The sequence below is a fragment of the Cryptomeria japonica genome, chromosome 2 (genome assembly GCF_030272615.1).
Source record: "Cryptomeria japonica chromosome 2, Sugi_1.0, whole genome shotgun sequence".
Lineage (NCBI taxonomy): Eukaryota > Viridiplantae > Streptophyta > Pinopsida > Cupressales > Cupressaceae > Cryptomeria > Cryptomeria japonica.
This window is the reverse complement of record NC_081406.1, coordinates 273,825,677-273,839,121: the sequence shown is the minus strand read 5'-3', so window position 1 is coordinate 273,839,121 and position 13,445 is coordinate 273,825,677. Positions and strand designations below refer to the sequence as shown.

Genomic DNA, 13,445 nt, shown 5'->3' with positions numbered 1-13,445 from the left:
AGTTATAATGTAGTTATTCAATAATTCGACCTAACATGAACAATAAAACGACATGAGATTTCCACGAGAGCCCAGCTGAACTCGGAATTTATTTACAGACATGATCGATAACGGTGAGCTTACTACAGCTCAATAGATAATAATTGAAGCTAAAATTACTACTGTGATTTTATAGCATTTGCTTAAATCCAATCAATGTGATAAGGTTGGCCCAGAGGTTTACGTGAAGAGACATCTCCTATAGGAACTTTGTTGACTTTAGTATATCTCCGACCCTATAATTATCAGTCCGTGTGTGTGTTAATTAACGGAATACAGTTCAAGCTGAATCGAGAGTTTTCCATGGTTGAACTGATGGCTCCTAAGAAGCTTATTCTGATTCTGCTAATATTAGTTTCATTTTGTCGAAGTAAATGCGTCACTCGTGTTGAATCTGCTTGCGAGTTGGCTCCTGATCGTAAATTCTGTGAGTCCAGTCTCTATGGGAATTCAGCATCATCACAACAAGGCCCTAAAGGTATGAGCGAAACTGCTATCAAGAAGAGCATAGCCGAAGCAACTCGTATTCGGCAACTTATTCCGAGTACGTCCGGCCACTCTCAACAGAGCCGCGCGTTACAAGATTGCAGCCAACTATACGATCTTGCTGTGGACCATTTAACGGACGGTTTGTCAGAACTGTCTGAAAACTCTGTAAAATTGAGGCAAGCAGTGGATATTCAGAGTTTCTTGAGTGCAGCCTTGACGTACCAGGTCACCTGCCTGGACTGCCTCAAAGAAGCAAACGTCAACCTCCGATCGTATTCATTCACAGATCGCATATCGAATTCCTCGCGCTCTGTAAGTAGTTGTCTTGCGTTGGTAAGAAAGTATTGGATCGGCGGCACGGGCTCTGTCAAAACATCTGTCAACAATCGACACCCGTTATCTGACGCCCCTCAAGTTCCTAGCGTAGCCGATGGTTTCTTATCTCAGTATGGATCGATGGACAACGGCTTTCCATCGTGGGTGTCTCGTGGGGTCAGAATATTACTTCTGCAAACAGCAAGAGGAGTCAGTTTAACGGGTAACGTGGTGACGGTGGCGCAGAACGGCAGCGGTAATTTCACCACAATTACTGATGCCATCAATGCTGCTCCCAACAAAAGCGCAGACAGGTTCGTAATCTATGTTACCGGAGGAGTGTACGAGGAATATGTAGCGATTCCCAAAAGCAAATACAATATTATGCTAATCGGAGATGGAATCAATGTCACTGTGATTACCGGGAACAGAAGCGTTGTGGATGGATGGACTACATTTAATTCTGCAACACTTTGTAATTTACTACGCGATTGCTCTCTCTGCTCTTTTATCTTTTTGTCAGGGATTATTCTAATTAACAATAGCATATTAGTTTGGGAATAATACAGTCATAGTTAGATTGTAGTTACTGTTTTGAATTGAGCTACTAAAGTTGGGGAATTGAAATGTATGCAGCCACAGTTGGGAAAGGTTTTATTGCAAGGGACCTGACGATTGAGAACACGGCAGGAGCAGTGAAGCACCAGGCGGTTGCCCTACGAGTGGGAGCAGATCTGTCCGTTTTCTACCGGTGCAGTTTGAAGGGATACCAAGACACTCTCTACACACACTCACTTCGCCAATTCTACAGAGAATGCGAGATATACGGCACAGTGGATTTCATCTTCGGCAACTCTGCAGTAGTTTTCCAGGACTGCACTCTTCTTGCGTGTAAACCCATGGACAACCAGCAGAATCTTTACACTGCTCAAGGTAGAACAGATCCAAATCAAAATACTGGAATTTCCATTCAAAATTGTAATGTTACAGCAGCATCGGATCTGGTTCCTGTTATCAGCTCTTTCCCAACATACCTGGGTAGGCCATGGAAGGAGTACTCTCGTACTGTTTACATGCAGTCTTATTTAGACAGTCTAATCCAGCCTGCTGGGTGGTCAGCATGGTCTGGAGACTTTGCTCTGAGCACGTTATATTATGGTGAATATGACAACAGCGGACCCGGGGCCGGTACTTCACAGCGAATTACATGGGCTGGGTATCATGTGATGAACATCACTGATGCTCAAAATTTCACAGTAAGTTCATTCATCTCCGGCGACTCGTGGCTACCAGCAACATCAGTAACTTATGACGGAGGCTTGTCCTAAGCATGAATTTTCCTTTTCCTTCCTCTTCCACTTTATCCAAGACCTAACCAAAGGGAACAAATGCTAATAACCTATTGAGGAACTTCTAAAGTTGCCATGACCTGAAAGTATAATTTAGAAAATAACAATTTAAATATCTTGATAATAATGATATTATTAATATTATTGGTAATCTTGTAAGCTTAATAATTATTATTGTGAAATTATTTTATTTTGTTCTATAGCTTTCAAATTTTTTTGTTTACTTAAAGATTTTTTTATTGTACTTTAAAGGTTAAAAACCCTGTAAGAATTTTTTTAATTTTTTTAATTTTAAAATTTATTCAATAAATTAAAGAGACCGTTATTTTGTCTATTTAATGATTTTATTCAATTTATATAAATTTTTTTGTAAAATTAAAAAATATTATAATTACACTTATATTAGTAAAGTACTCTTTTATTTTATCTAGAAGTTGTCTTCAATTCCTCACATTTTAGAGAGTTAGTGCAATAAAATAAAAATAATAATAATGGTCTTTTATTTCATTTATATCATTTAATCTATTTACTATGGAATTTTTTTACATATTTTGATATTATAATTTCCACACTTTAAAAAAATCTAGAATTAATAATTTTTATATATTAGAGTAGAATTATTTTTTATAAAGGAAAAAATAGGTTTGGAGGAGACCTTCAAACCTTGATAACAAAGAGTTGCTAACGGAAAACACACATCAAACCCTCAACTCAACCACAACAAATAGAAAAAAAGGAGAGACCTCTAAAATAGAAAGCCAATGAAGGAAAACAAAAAACTTAATGTAGATTCTTCAAAGATTCAACAACTTCAGCTTCCATCCTATCTAGGTTTTGAGATAAGTTCCTTAGATCTTGCAATTCCAGCTTTGCCTACTACCTAGTCGTATTGAGATGACCATGAGTTTGAGTTGATGGATCCCCACTGTCATCCTTAGCCTATTTACCCTTTTCATCCAAACCAACATCAATTACAATGTTACTCATGAACGTCAAAGCTTGTACATTCTGCCAATTATTGACAAGGGGTTTTATTAGTTCTACATTGGTGTGTATGGTTCTGTGGCTCATGTTAACTAGATTTGTAAAATTGTCATCAATTCTCTTCATCTTAGCTTCAAGAACCCCCAACATTCCTTATTTGTTCATCTTCAAGTGAGCTACAACTTTGGTTGTGTTCTCAAGGACAAAAAGAACTCTAGTTTTTTCCTCATCAAAAATCAAATTTCCAATACTAGCCCTAGAGGTAGCCCGAACATCACCGTACTCTAATGCAACCACTTTGCTTTTAATGGACTAGATGTTAACATTAATTTCATTCATCTCTAGGAATAACCATTTGGAAATCCTGAACTGGTTAATTGCAACATCCCTAGCAATACTTATTGATACACTTAGGAACCTTTCCTACAAGCCAAAACATAAACCTTAATCAAACAATAAGAAGCAACCACAAGCTATTTCACTAGTCAATCTACATAATTCATTAATGAGAATGAGATGTTTATAAATATATAGACCCCATGCTTATAAAGCAAAAATTGGGAGAGTGGAGTAAAAACAATGAGGACATATGTCCTAAGTAGCAAGAAGAGTGGGTATAACCACTCCTAAAAAAAATGATATACCTAACCTAATAGCTAATATACAACTTTGTATCTATAATATTACCTATCCCTAAGAAAACTTAAGAACTTGTGCACAACATGAAATGCGTACACCAACACCCCCATTAAGTACAACATAGAGAGAAATATAAAATAATTGCAATCAACAAATGAAAATAAAATAAGAGAAGCATTATGGGTCATGTCCACATTTCCATATATAGGTACCCATGTACAACTGCAATGAAATGCAATGCAAATCTCTCACAATCATAGAAACAAAGAAAAACCCCGTAGGAGAAAACTCCTCTCCAAAAGAGAGAACAAACAAATGTTGAAAAAAAAAGTGAAAGGAAGGAAGATACCTCAAGAGCCTTGGAGGACTACTTCATTCATGAAGAGACAAATGATGTCCCCCACATACAAGGAAAGTTTAGAGACTATGTAGCACCCCCCCCGAAAAAAAATGAATATTCTATCTCAAGAATGGTAAGTGATTGAACAAATAATAATATCCAATTTTAACAAACAACTAATCTCCCCTTAAGAAGAAACAAAACCATGAAGAGATGCAGGTATGCTTCCCATTCTAGATAGGAATTGGTAGGAAGCATAATCAAAATGTATAATGATGTCTCTAAAAACTACTTATGTGTCTCCTTGTCCATGAAAGATGGTGATGTCACACTCCTAATCAGCAAAGAAGGTGAAAAACTAGAACTATGTGAAAAATGATATGGCATAATATTTGAAGATGAAGATGATGTGTCAACAAAAATGTAATGGTTGTCATCAAAGAGAAGAGATAGCCCACAAATGTGTCTGTTATTATGAGGATTCGGTTATTACTGTGAGGGGGGGTGAATCAAAAAAAAGATAAATCTGCTAAACTGCACAACTCTTCAAAAACCAATACCGGTAACAACTTAAACAGTCTTCAAACCAGATTTACCAAACTATTACTGGTAGATACTTAAGTGTTCATCATTAAGAAAACATAGGAAAGACATCAAATGAATAACTCAACAATCCATCCACAACAAGAACACAGACATTTTTCACGTGGAAACCCAAATGGAAAAAACCAAAGTGGGAATTAGCACCCAAAAAATATTTGCACTCTTTTGGAATGTGCACGGTTAAGAGCCTAGCCTGATTAGGAGCTTTACAATATGCCCGGTTTAGAGACCCTTTTAGGAGTCACCCAGTGAAAGTATTTTATCCTTAGCTTTGTTAGGAGCTCTACCCTATTAGGAGTAACCTTGCTAGAGGATTTTCAACTCAAACTAATGAGCCACCCATTGAAGGAATTTACTAATAAGACATGCTAAAGTCTACCTAGTTAAGGGATTTCAACTGTTGCAAATGTTAGAAAACAATAGGTAAATGATTTGGTCTCAGCACTTCCTTTCTTTCTATTATAGATCGTTTTCAGCTCAATTATGCTTCTCACATGCAGACTCTTCAATCTGGTTGGGCACACTCTTCTTCTCAAATCACCAACACAAAAACCCTTCTCAAACTAGACCTAAATATACTTTACAATTAGGTCGACTACATAACCTAGCAACAATCAAAATACATTGAATTTACATCAAGCGCAACAAAATAGTCTGCCAAAATACATTACAGATCATTACAACAAATTTGAAGATAATTTACACCATTGAATGATCACCGCATATCACTGCACATCGATTTGATAAGGAATCAAACCCTTGTCACATTCTGCTAAGCACTTTGTTGATTCCCAAGAAATTTGTTCCTTGTATGCGCTCAATAAACTTCTTATCACTTCACACAGATTCTGATACATCATCACTAACTTATGAACATGATAAAATCCACCGCCAAACCATAAATTATTATCAGTCAAAGATTTGTCACCGGTATACATTCTTCTTCATGGAATTTATGATAGTCAATCATAACTCACTCAATATGCCAAATTTTTTGATGTGGTTCCAATCATAGACATACCAATGTCACAATTATATGTTCCAAACCGCAACACCTAACTCTTTTCCAATCAACCATGCTAGTCTTCTGATCATCACACTATTCTTTCTAACCTGTTAACCTTGTTGTCAACTGGTTCCACTAGATCCATTACCCTAATAGGTCTAAATAGCTTAGATGACTAAACCAACATGGTTTCCATCAATTACAACACAAACAAAGTCATCAAACAACTTAACACAATCATCTAGCCAACAATCTCTACCATGACATCATATCAACTTGACAACTTAACTGGTTCACCTTCATATCTCATCACCTTATCTCATCATCATTAGTTATGTTCAATGCCAATAATCTCCCCCTTTTGCATTGATGGCAACACTTATATATCAACATGTAATACCAAGAAAAGATGTCAATCATCGAAAGACCATCATGCAAAATTGTTCTAGTTATGACTTGCACTTATTCTTCTTTGCACTTCTCCATCTTTGTTTTACTTCTCCTCATTTACTATTCTTCTCCCTAACACTATTCTTCTCCCCCTTTGACAACAATTCCAAAGGTGCAAAGTGTCATATCTTCTACTGCAAATGATTCCTTCATCTCTACTGCTTTTGATTTCTTCATCTCAGTTGTTCCCCTTGAGGAGTAGCCCATCTCTCATCAATCCATAGTGAAAGATCTTCAATAAGTCCATTGGATTGATGGTTCATCAGCATCTTAATTGACCTTCGGTAGGAGTATAATCCCTAACTTGCCTCTGAGATATTCAAAGGTAGCCTTAGGAAATGGCTTAGTGAATATGTCTTGTAACTGCTCCTTACTAGACACATGTTCCATCTTGACTTGCTCTTCCTGCACCCTTTCTTGCAGAAAATGATACTTCAGTTCAATGTGCTTAGTCCTAGCATGCAGTACTGGATTCTTAGAAATGTTTATATCACTTGTGTTGTCACAATATATCACCACCGGTTCTATCATATTCTCCTTGAATCCTTCCAATATATGTCTCATTCATATAGCTTGTGTACAATTCATGGATGCAGCCACATACTCTGCTTTTGCTATAGACTGAGAAATACAACTTTGTTTCTTATTGGTCCAAGATACCAGTCTTCCTCCTAGAAAGAATGCACCACTGGTTGTTCTCTTTCGGTCATCTACATTTCATGTCCAATTAGCATCGGTGAATACCTGCAAAGAGAAATATCCTTTGTATGGATACCATAATCCATAATCAATAGTCCCTCTAAGATATCTAAAGATTCTTTTCACTACTACAATTTGAGTCTCGTTAGGACTCTTTTGAAATCTTTCTACAATACCAACTGCATGAACAATATTTGGTCTGCTATGAACAACATAATGTAATTTACCAATAATAGATTTGTACTCTGTTTCATCCACTAGATCTAAATCATGTTCCTTTGACAATCTATAGCTTGTAACCATAGGAGTTCCAAACCGGTTTCGAGTTTTCCATTACAAAGGTTTTCAATACCTCCTTCACATACTTGGATCGACTAATAAAGATACCACCTTTCATCTGCTATATATACAAACCAATGAAAAATTTAATCTCACCTATCAGAGACATTTCAAACTCTTTCTTCATTTCTTCTGCAAAATTTAGACTCATATCATCATCTCCTCCAAATATAATATCATCTACAAATAGTTCTGCAATTAATATCTTATCTCCTTCAGTCTTCAAGTAGATATTGTTGTCCTCACTAGTTCTCTATAATCCAATCTTTATCAGATGTGAATGGAGTCTTTCAAACCATGCCCTTAGTGCTTTCTTTAATCCATACAAATCTTTATGCAGTTTGCAAACCATATCCATCTCTTTAATCAATGCATACCCATCTAGTTGTTCAATATAAACCTCTTCTTCAATAATCCCATTCAAGAATGCAGATTTTACATCCATCTGGTAAACCTTGAAACCTTTAAACATTGCAAACACAAGTAGTATCCTAACTCCTTCAAGTCTAGCAACCCGTGCAAAGGTTTCTCCATAATATTCACCTTCTTCTTGTGCATACCCTTTACAAACTAGTCTAGCTTTTTTTCTAACCACTTCACCATCTTCATTTAGTTTGTTTCTGAACACCCACTTAGTTACAATCATCTTTTTATCAGTTGGTCTAGGGAGAAGTGACCAAGTGTTGTTCTTCTCAATTTGATCAAGCTCTTCCTCCATAGCCTTTATCCATTCATCATACTTGAGAGCTTCTCTTACAGTCTTCAATTCAACTATGGAAATCAAACATGCACTTTTTCTAATATTTCTTCCTGTTTTAACTTCAACATTCTTGTCACCAATTATTTGATCTATAGAATGATTCAACATCACACACCTAGGTATAACCAATTCTGGTATAGAAGTTTCTTCTTGTTCTTCTTCATCTTCTTCATCTTCATCTTCTACCGGTTGAGCAATATCCTCCACACTGTTCTGCTCAACATCAATCTGAATCTTCGGTTCAATGATCACAATATTTTGTTCTTCAACTGCATCAGACTTACTAGTATATCATCAGATTTATCAGCATCAATTTTCACATTAATGCTTTCCACAATTTTCTTAGTTCTTTCATTAAAACACTTGATTGCTTTTCTCTTGGTTGAGTAACCAAGGAATGTTCCTTCATCACTCTTAGGATCAAATTTACCAGTATAATCATCTCTCTTTATGTAACACCTACTACCAAAGACTTTGAAACAACTGACATTAGGAGTATGACCATGCCATAATTCATAAGGTATTTTATCATTACCTTTCTTAACAAATACCTGGTTCATAGTGTAAACTACAATGCTGACAACTTCTCTCCAAAACATCTTAGGTACATCTCCTTGTATCAACATAGTTCTAACTACCTCAACAATGGTCTGGTTCCTCCTTTTTGTAGTTCCATTCTATTACGGTGTCCTTGGTGCAGACAGTTGTCTCTTGATTCCATGCTCATCACAATATTTCACAAATTCTGTAGATGTGAATTCTCCACCCCGATCAGATCTCAGGCACTTAAGATTTTGACCAATTTCTTTCTCCACTAGGGTATATGCACAAAGATGGTGGTCAGAAAAGTGGACACCACCCAAAAAAAATATGAAAAAACAAGCAGCGCATACACTATTGTAAAATTTGAAATCACCACGTACGTTCTTAGGTTCGTTGTTCCTGAGCCTAGAAAAGGTAGCATGTACGCGCTGCTTTTAGGAAAGTGAGCGGATACGCGCTCATAAGCCCTAAAGAACCGTGTATGTCGTACCTATCAATTTAAAAAAATAAAAAAACTGGGTCTTATTTTCGCATGATAGGGTATGTGCAAGCTAATGAGTCACAAATTCGCGGAAGTCTGTGTGTTGGAAAACGCGCTCTGCAAAACGGGCCCCCGTTTTTAAAAAATAGGGGCCCGTTAATGGTTCGGCTTCCCGAGCCGAAAGGTCACGGGGTGCCGAAGCCAAATAAAATGGGCCCCCGTTTATTCACAAAATGGGCCCCCATTTGCAAACAAAACGGGGGCCCGTTTTCAAATGCTATTTTTACCCTTTTTTTTGGATAATTTTTCATTTTTACTATTACACAAGAGGAGATCAAAAACAAGCCCCCGTGCTGTGGTTTCCACTTCAAGCCTCTACCACTATCCCAGGTACACATTCTGTCATCTATTTTCACATTTCATAATTTTCTTGTATATTTTTCTTTTTTTTTTGTGTATTATTTAGTTTTTTTTTTATTATTTTAGTTTTTTTTAATAGTAGCATATAAATAAATTATTTTTTATATTTGTAAATTCTTGATTTTGATGTAAAATATTTTTGAACAGTTAACCCTAAACCGTAATCAACAAATTTAGAAACCAAAACCAAACCTAGATAATTAACAAAATGAAATCGACACAAACAAAAAACCGAAAATGAAATGGAAACAAAAACAAAAACGTTCGAAAATGAAATCGACACAAACAAAAAACCAAAAATGAAATGGAAACAAAAACAAAAATGTTCGAAAATGAAATCGACACAAACAAAAAACCGAAAATGAAATGGAAACAAAAACAAAAACGTTCGAAAATGAAATCGACACAAACAAAAAACCAAAAATGAAATGGAAACAAAAAAAAAACGTTCGAAAATGAAATTGAAATAAAACCGAACATATGTACCTAAATTGTTCTTAATCCTCATTAGGCAATACAAAAGTTACCACTAAATTAGTATAACCTTAAAAGTAATTAACATTAAGTTCTTCAAATTTTAGATATGAAAGTTTAGGCTTAGGTTTATGCCATGTCATGGCATAAAGGTCCTATTATGGTCCTATTATGTCATGTGATGGTATAAAAGGATCAATTATGGACACAATTTTAGAGAAAAACTAGATAAGTTACTAAAATTGGAGTTTGGTTTACATAGGTTCATAAAGGAAGCTAATATGCCAAATATATAATTCATTAATACAAAATAAAAAATATTCTTGATTTATAATGTTGATTGATAATGAGTTTTCTAAATGGGGTGCTAATTATATATACATCCGAAAGATTTGAAAAATATAATTCCCAAGAAGTATTTTGAATATCTTTAGAAGTATATTGGTATATCTAGAATGTAATTTATATTATAAAAGATTTAATATATGATTTGAAGTTGGTAGATATTTTGAGGAAGATTTATTAGATTATGTTATGATTAAGCTAATTTAGAAGAATGGTTTTAACAACATCTTTTGGTTTTAAAAGGTGCACAAGGTTTGAAGTTGAAATCATATTCGATTGTATATAATATTAAATTGTTAAGGAGCTATTTTTTTTAAAAATAGTTAATTTAAGATATTAGTTGAAGCTATTTGAGAACGTGAGATAGTCCTAATGAACACATGAATTAAATTAATGAACCTAGGACAATCACAATGAACATATGATAGTCCCAATGAGCCTCAAATGATCCTAATGAATGTAGGGCAGTCTTAATGAACCTAAGAAAGTCCTAATGAGCCTAAGAAAGCAATAATGAACTTGGGACAATCCTAATGAACCTAGGATAGTCCTAATGAACCTACGATAGTGTAAACAAGCCTAGTATAGTGTAAGAAAAAAACACTACAAAAAAGACCTCAAATGCGTTAAATGAATTTCCCAATAACGCACTCGTGTTTATCTTTTTTTGGTCATTTGGCTACCTTATTTTACAACATCTTGGTGTATACGCCCCTAAGAAGACCTTTTCCTCAAAACTTTCTTGGATCATGAACTCCTCATGTGCACCAAACATTTAAGTTGCCACTTGGAAGCTTCTAATGCACACAATCCTTTCAATCAATCTACTCCATTGATCTCTCAAAACAATCTTAGTATTTAATCCTCTATCCTTCATTTCTTATTCAACTTTGTAACAGAATTTGTGTATGGATTGATATCTTAAATTTTATAGAAAGATTATATATGAAAACAAATGATTGCGGAGTTTTATAATAAATGATTTATAGGAAATAATATTTTTTGAAGACCTTTTGTAAATTATAATCTTGTGTAGATTTGATTATGGGAGAAATTTAATGGTGAAATATGCTTAACTCTTCAAAAGTTTTGATGTTTTGTCTTTACATGACAACCACTTAGAATATAATATGTTTTAAGTATGTCATTTATAGTCATGGGAGATTAGGTTTTTTTTAAGATTGTTTGAAGACTAATCAATGTAATATGAATTGATGACAATTATCTCAAAACTATGTAATTGAATTCTAATAAATTATCATGCGTACACTAAAACACTAGAAATATGGAGCATCCAAACACACACGTGCATTTTTCAAAATAACTTTAAGTTAAAGTTAACAAAATATTATGTTGTCTTAGTAATATTGTTTCCATGCTATATATTCTTACACTAGAAGGAGGATCATCTTATTTCTCACTTCTTTATTGATCTTATGTATGAAATATTTTATATTGATTTTAATAGTTGATGCATTTTACAAGAAATGAATTTATTAAATTGAATATATAATAGATTTATGATGTTTCATTGAAAGTTTTTATTAAGTTTTGTGCGCAAATTTTATATTTCAAGATTCAATAGTATGTACATGTATATTTTTTTAAGTTCAATATTATATTATATATTTCATGTGTATCTCATTCAACAACATAGAAATGTTACTATTTATAAATGTTTTTTTTTAATTTAGTAAAATAGATTCTTCTTTGACATAGAGTTGTATATAATTCATGTATATCTTTATATATGCAGGAGTTCTTTGCTATCATGGATGCTTTTGACATAGATGAACTATTAGGTGAAAATCCCCCACCACAACCCCCTCCTCCTCCTCCTCCACCACCACCACCACCACCACCACCACCACCACCACAACCCCCTAGATTGGATGAAATTTGTTTAAGAGAACGAATTAATGAAAACCTACAAGTGATTGAACAAAACATTGCTGCTATCCAAAATGAGCAAGTCACGCCACCCCATCTTGTAGAGTTTGCAAAATCAATGCAAACTGTTGTCGAGTCAGTTAGATCTGTTCATTCTCAATTAGATCAATTTCATAGACGACGACAAGAGTTGCGTGATTTTTATGCCGATGGTTTAACTTATAGACAAATCACAGATTTGAAAATAACCAAAGCTCATTTATGTCCATATTTTACCAACCCAAAAACAAGAGAACCAATGCAACCTAACCAGAAAAGAATTTCAATTAGGTGGTGTGTGCATCCAGAAATGGCTAGATACTTTTGGGATAGATGGTGGATGGTTTTTGATTATCCACCACATCGTAATTATGAGGTCCCTTTTTATTTTTTGAAGAAATTATACTGTGAGTTTGTAATGAACCAAAAACCAAATTATTTTGATATTAAGTCATTCCAGGGTGTTGGTCGTGGAATGCCACAGCATAGATTAGGGGCACGGAGTAATAATCCCCTACCGGATCCACCCATAGTTCCACTTGTTGCTCCATTGATTCCTGCAGATGTCCAAAATACATCATTCATTTCGACATTAGATGCTTTGACTTCCCTCACAGGTAACCTGAGTGAGCAAGCTGCTCACATGGCATCTGCTCCTCGATGGATGCCACATATGTGTTCGAGTTGTCATGGGACGTGTGTAGGTCCTACTACTGCTGCAGGATCTACTTCAGTTCCAGATGAGCATGATGCAGTAGATGATAGTATGATGACATCTTATATGGATTTTCTTTGCTCGGATGTTCATCTTGACCAGGTATAGATATATATACATGTACATGTCAATCTTTTTATGTACTTCATTAAATATAGGTATAAACTAAGTGCATCTCTTTTTTTATACAATCTAATACTTCATTAAATAAATTTTGTTTATGTAGATAAGGACTATGCCTAATATTAGAGTCAATATTGCATCTACTGGAAGACAACTCGGCACACCTTATGGGGTATAGTATAAATTTCTATCTAGACATTGTACTAGATCTTTTTAAGTTAATATGCTATCGTCGTATATTATATAAATTTTCATGTTGATACATTGAATGCTTCTTTCTCCAGGATTCAGGTCATGAGGGACCCTCTACATCACATCGAGAAGAGGGTCTGACTATTGTGACACCATCTATGGTATGTATCTTTTAATTCTTAACTTAAATATGAACTCTTACAATATTGTA

The 13,445-nt window shown here is 34.8% G+C and overlaps 1 protein-coding gene across 1 annotated transcript; it reads left to right on the top strand.

Moving 5' to 3' along the window:
- Positions 1 to 220: 220 nt before the first annotated feature.
- LOC131030509 (pectinesterase) lies at positions 221 to 2,360 on the top strand. The gene is made up of 2 exons (XM_057961361.2): positions 221 to 1,318; positions 1,480 to 2,360. Exons 1-2 carry the CDS (start codon positions 343 to 345, stop codon positions 2,169 to 2,171), a joined length of 1,668 nt encoding a protein of 555 aa, XP_057817344.2. The 5' UTR covers positions 221 to 342; the 3' UTR covers positions 2,172 to 2,360.
- Positions 2,361 to 13,445: the final 11,085 nt, after the last annotated feature.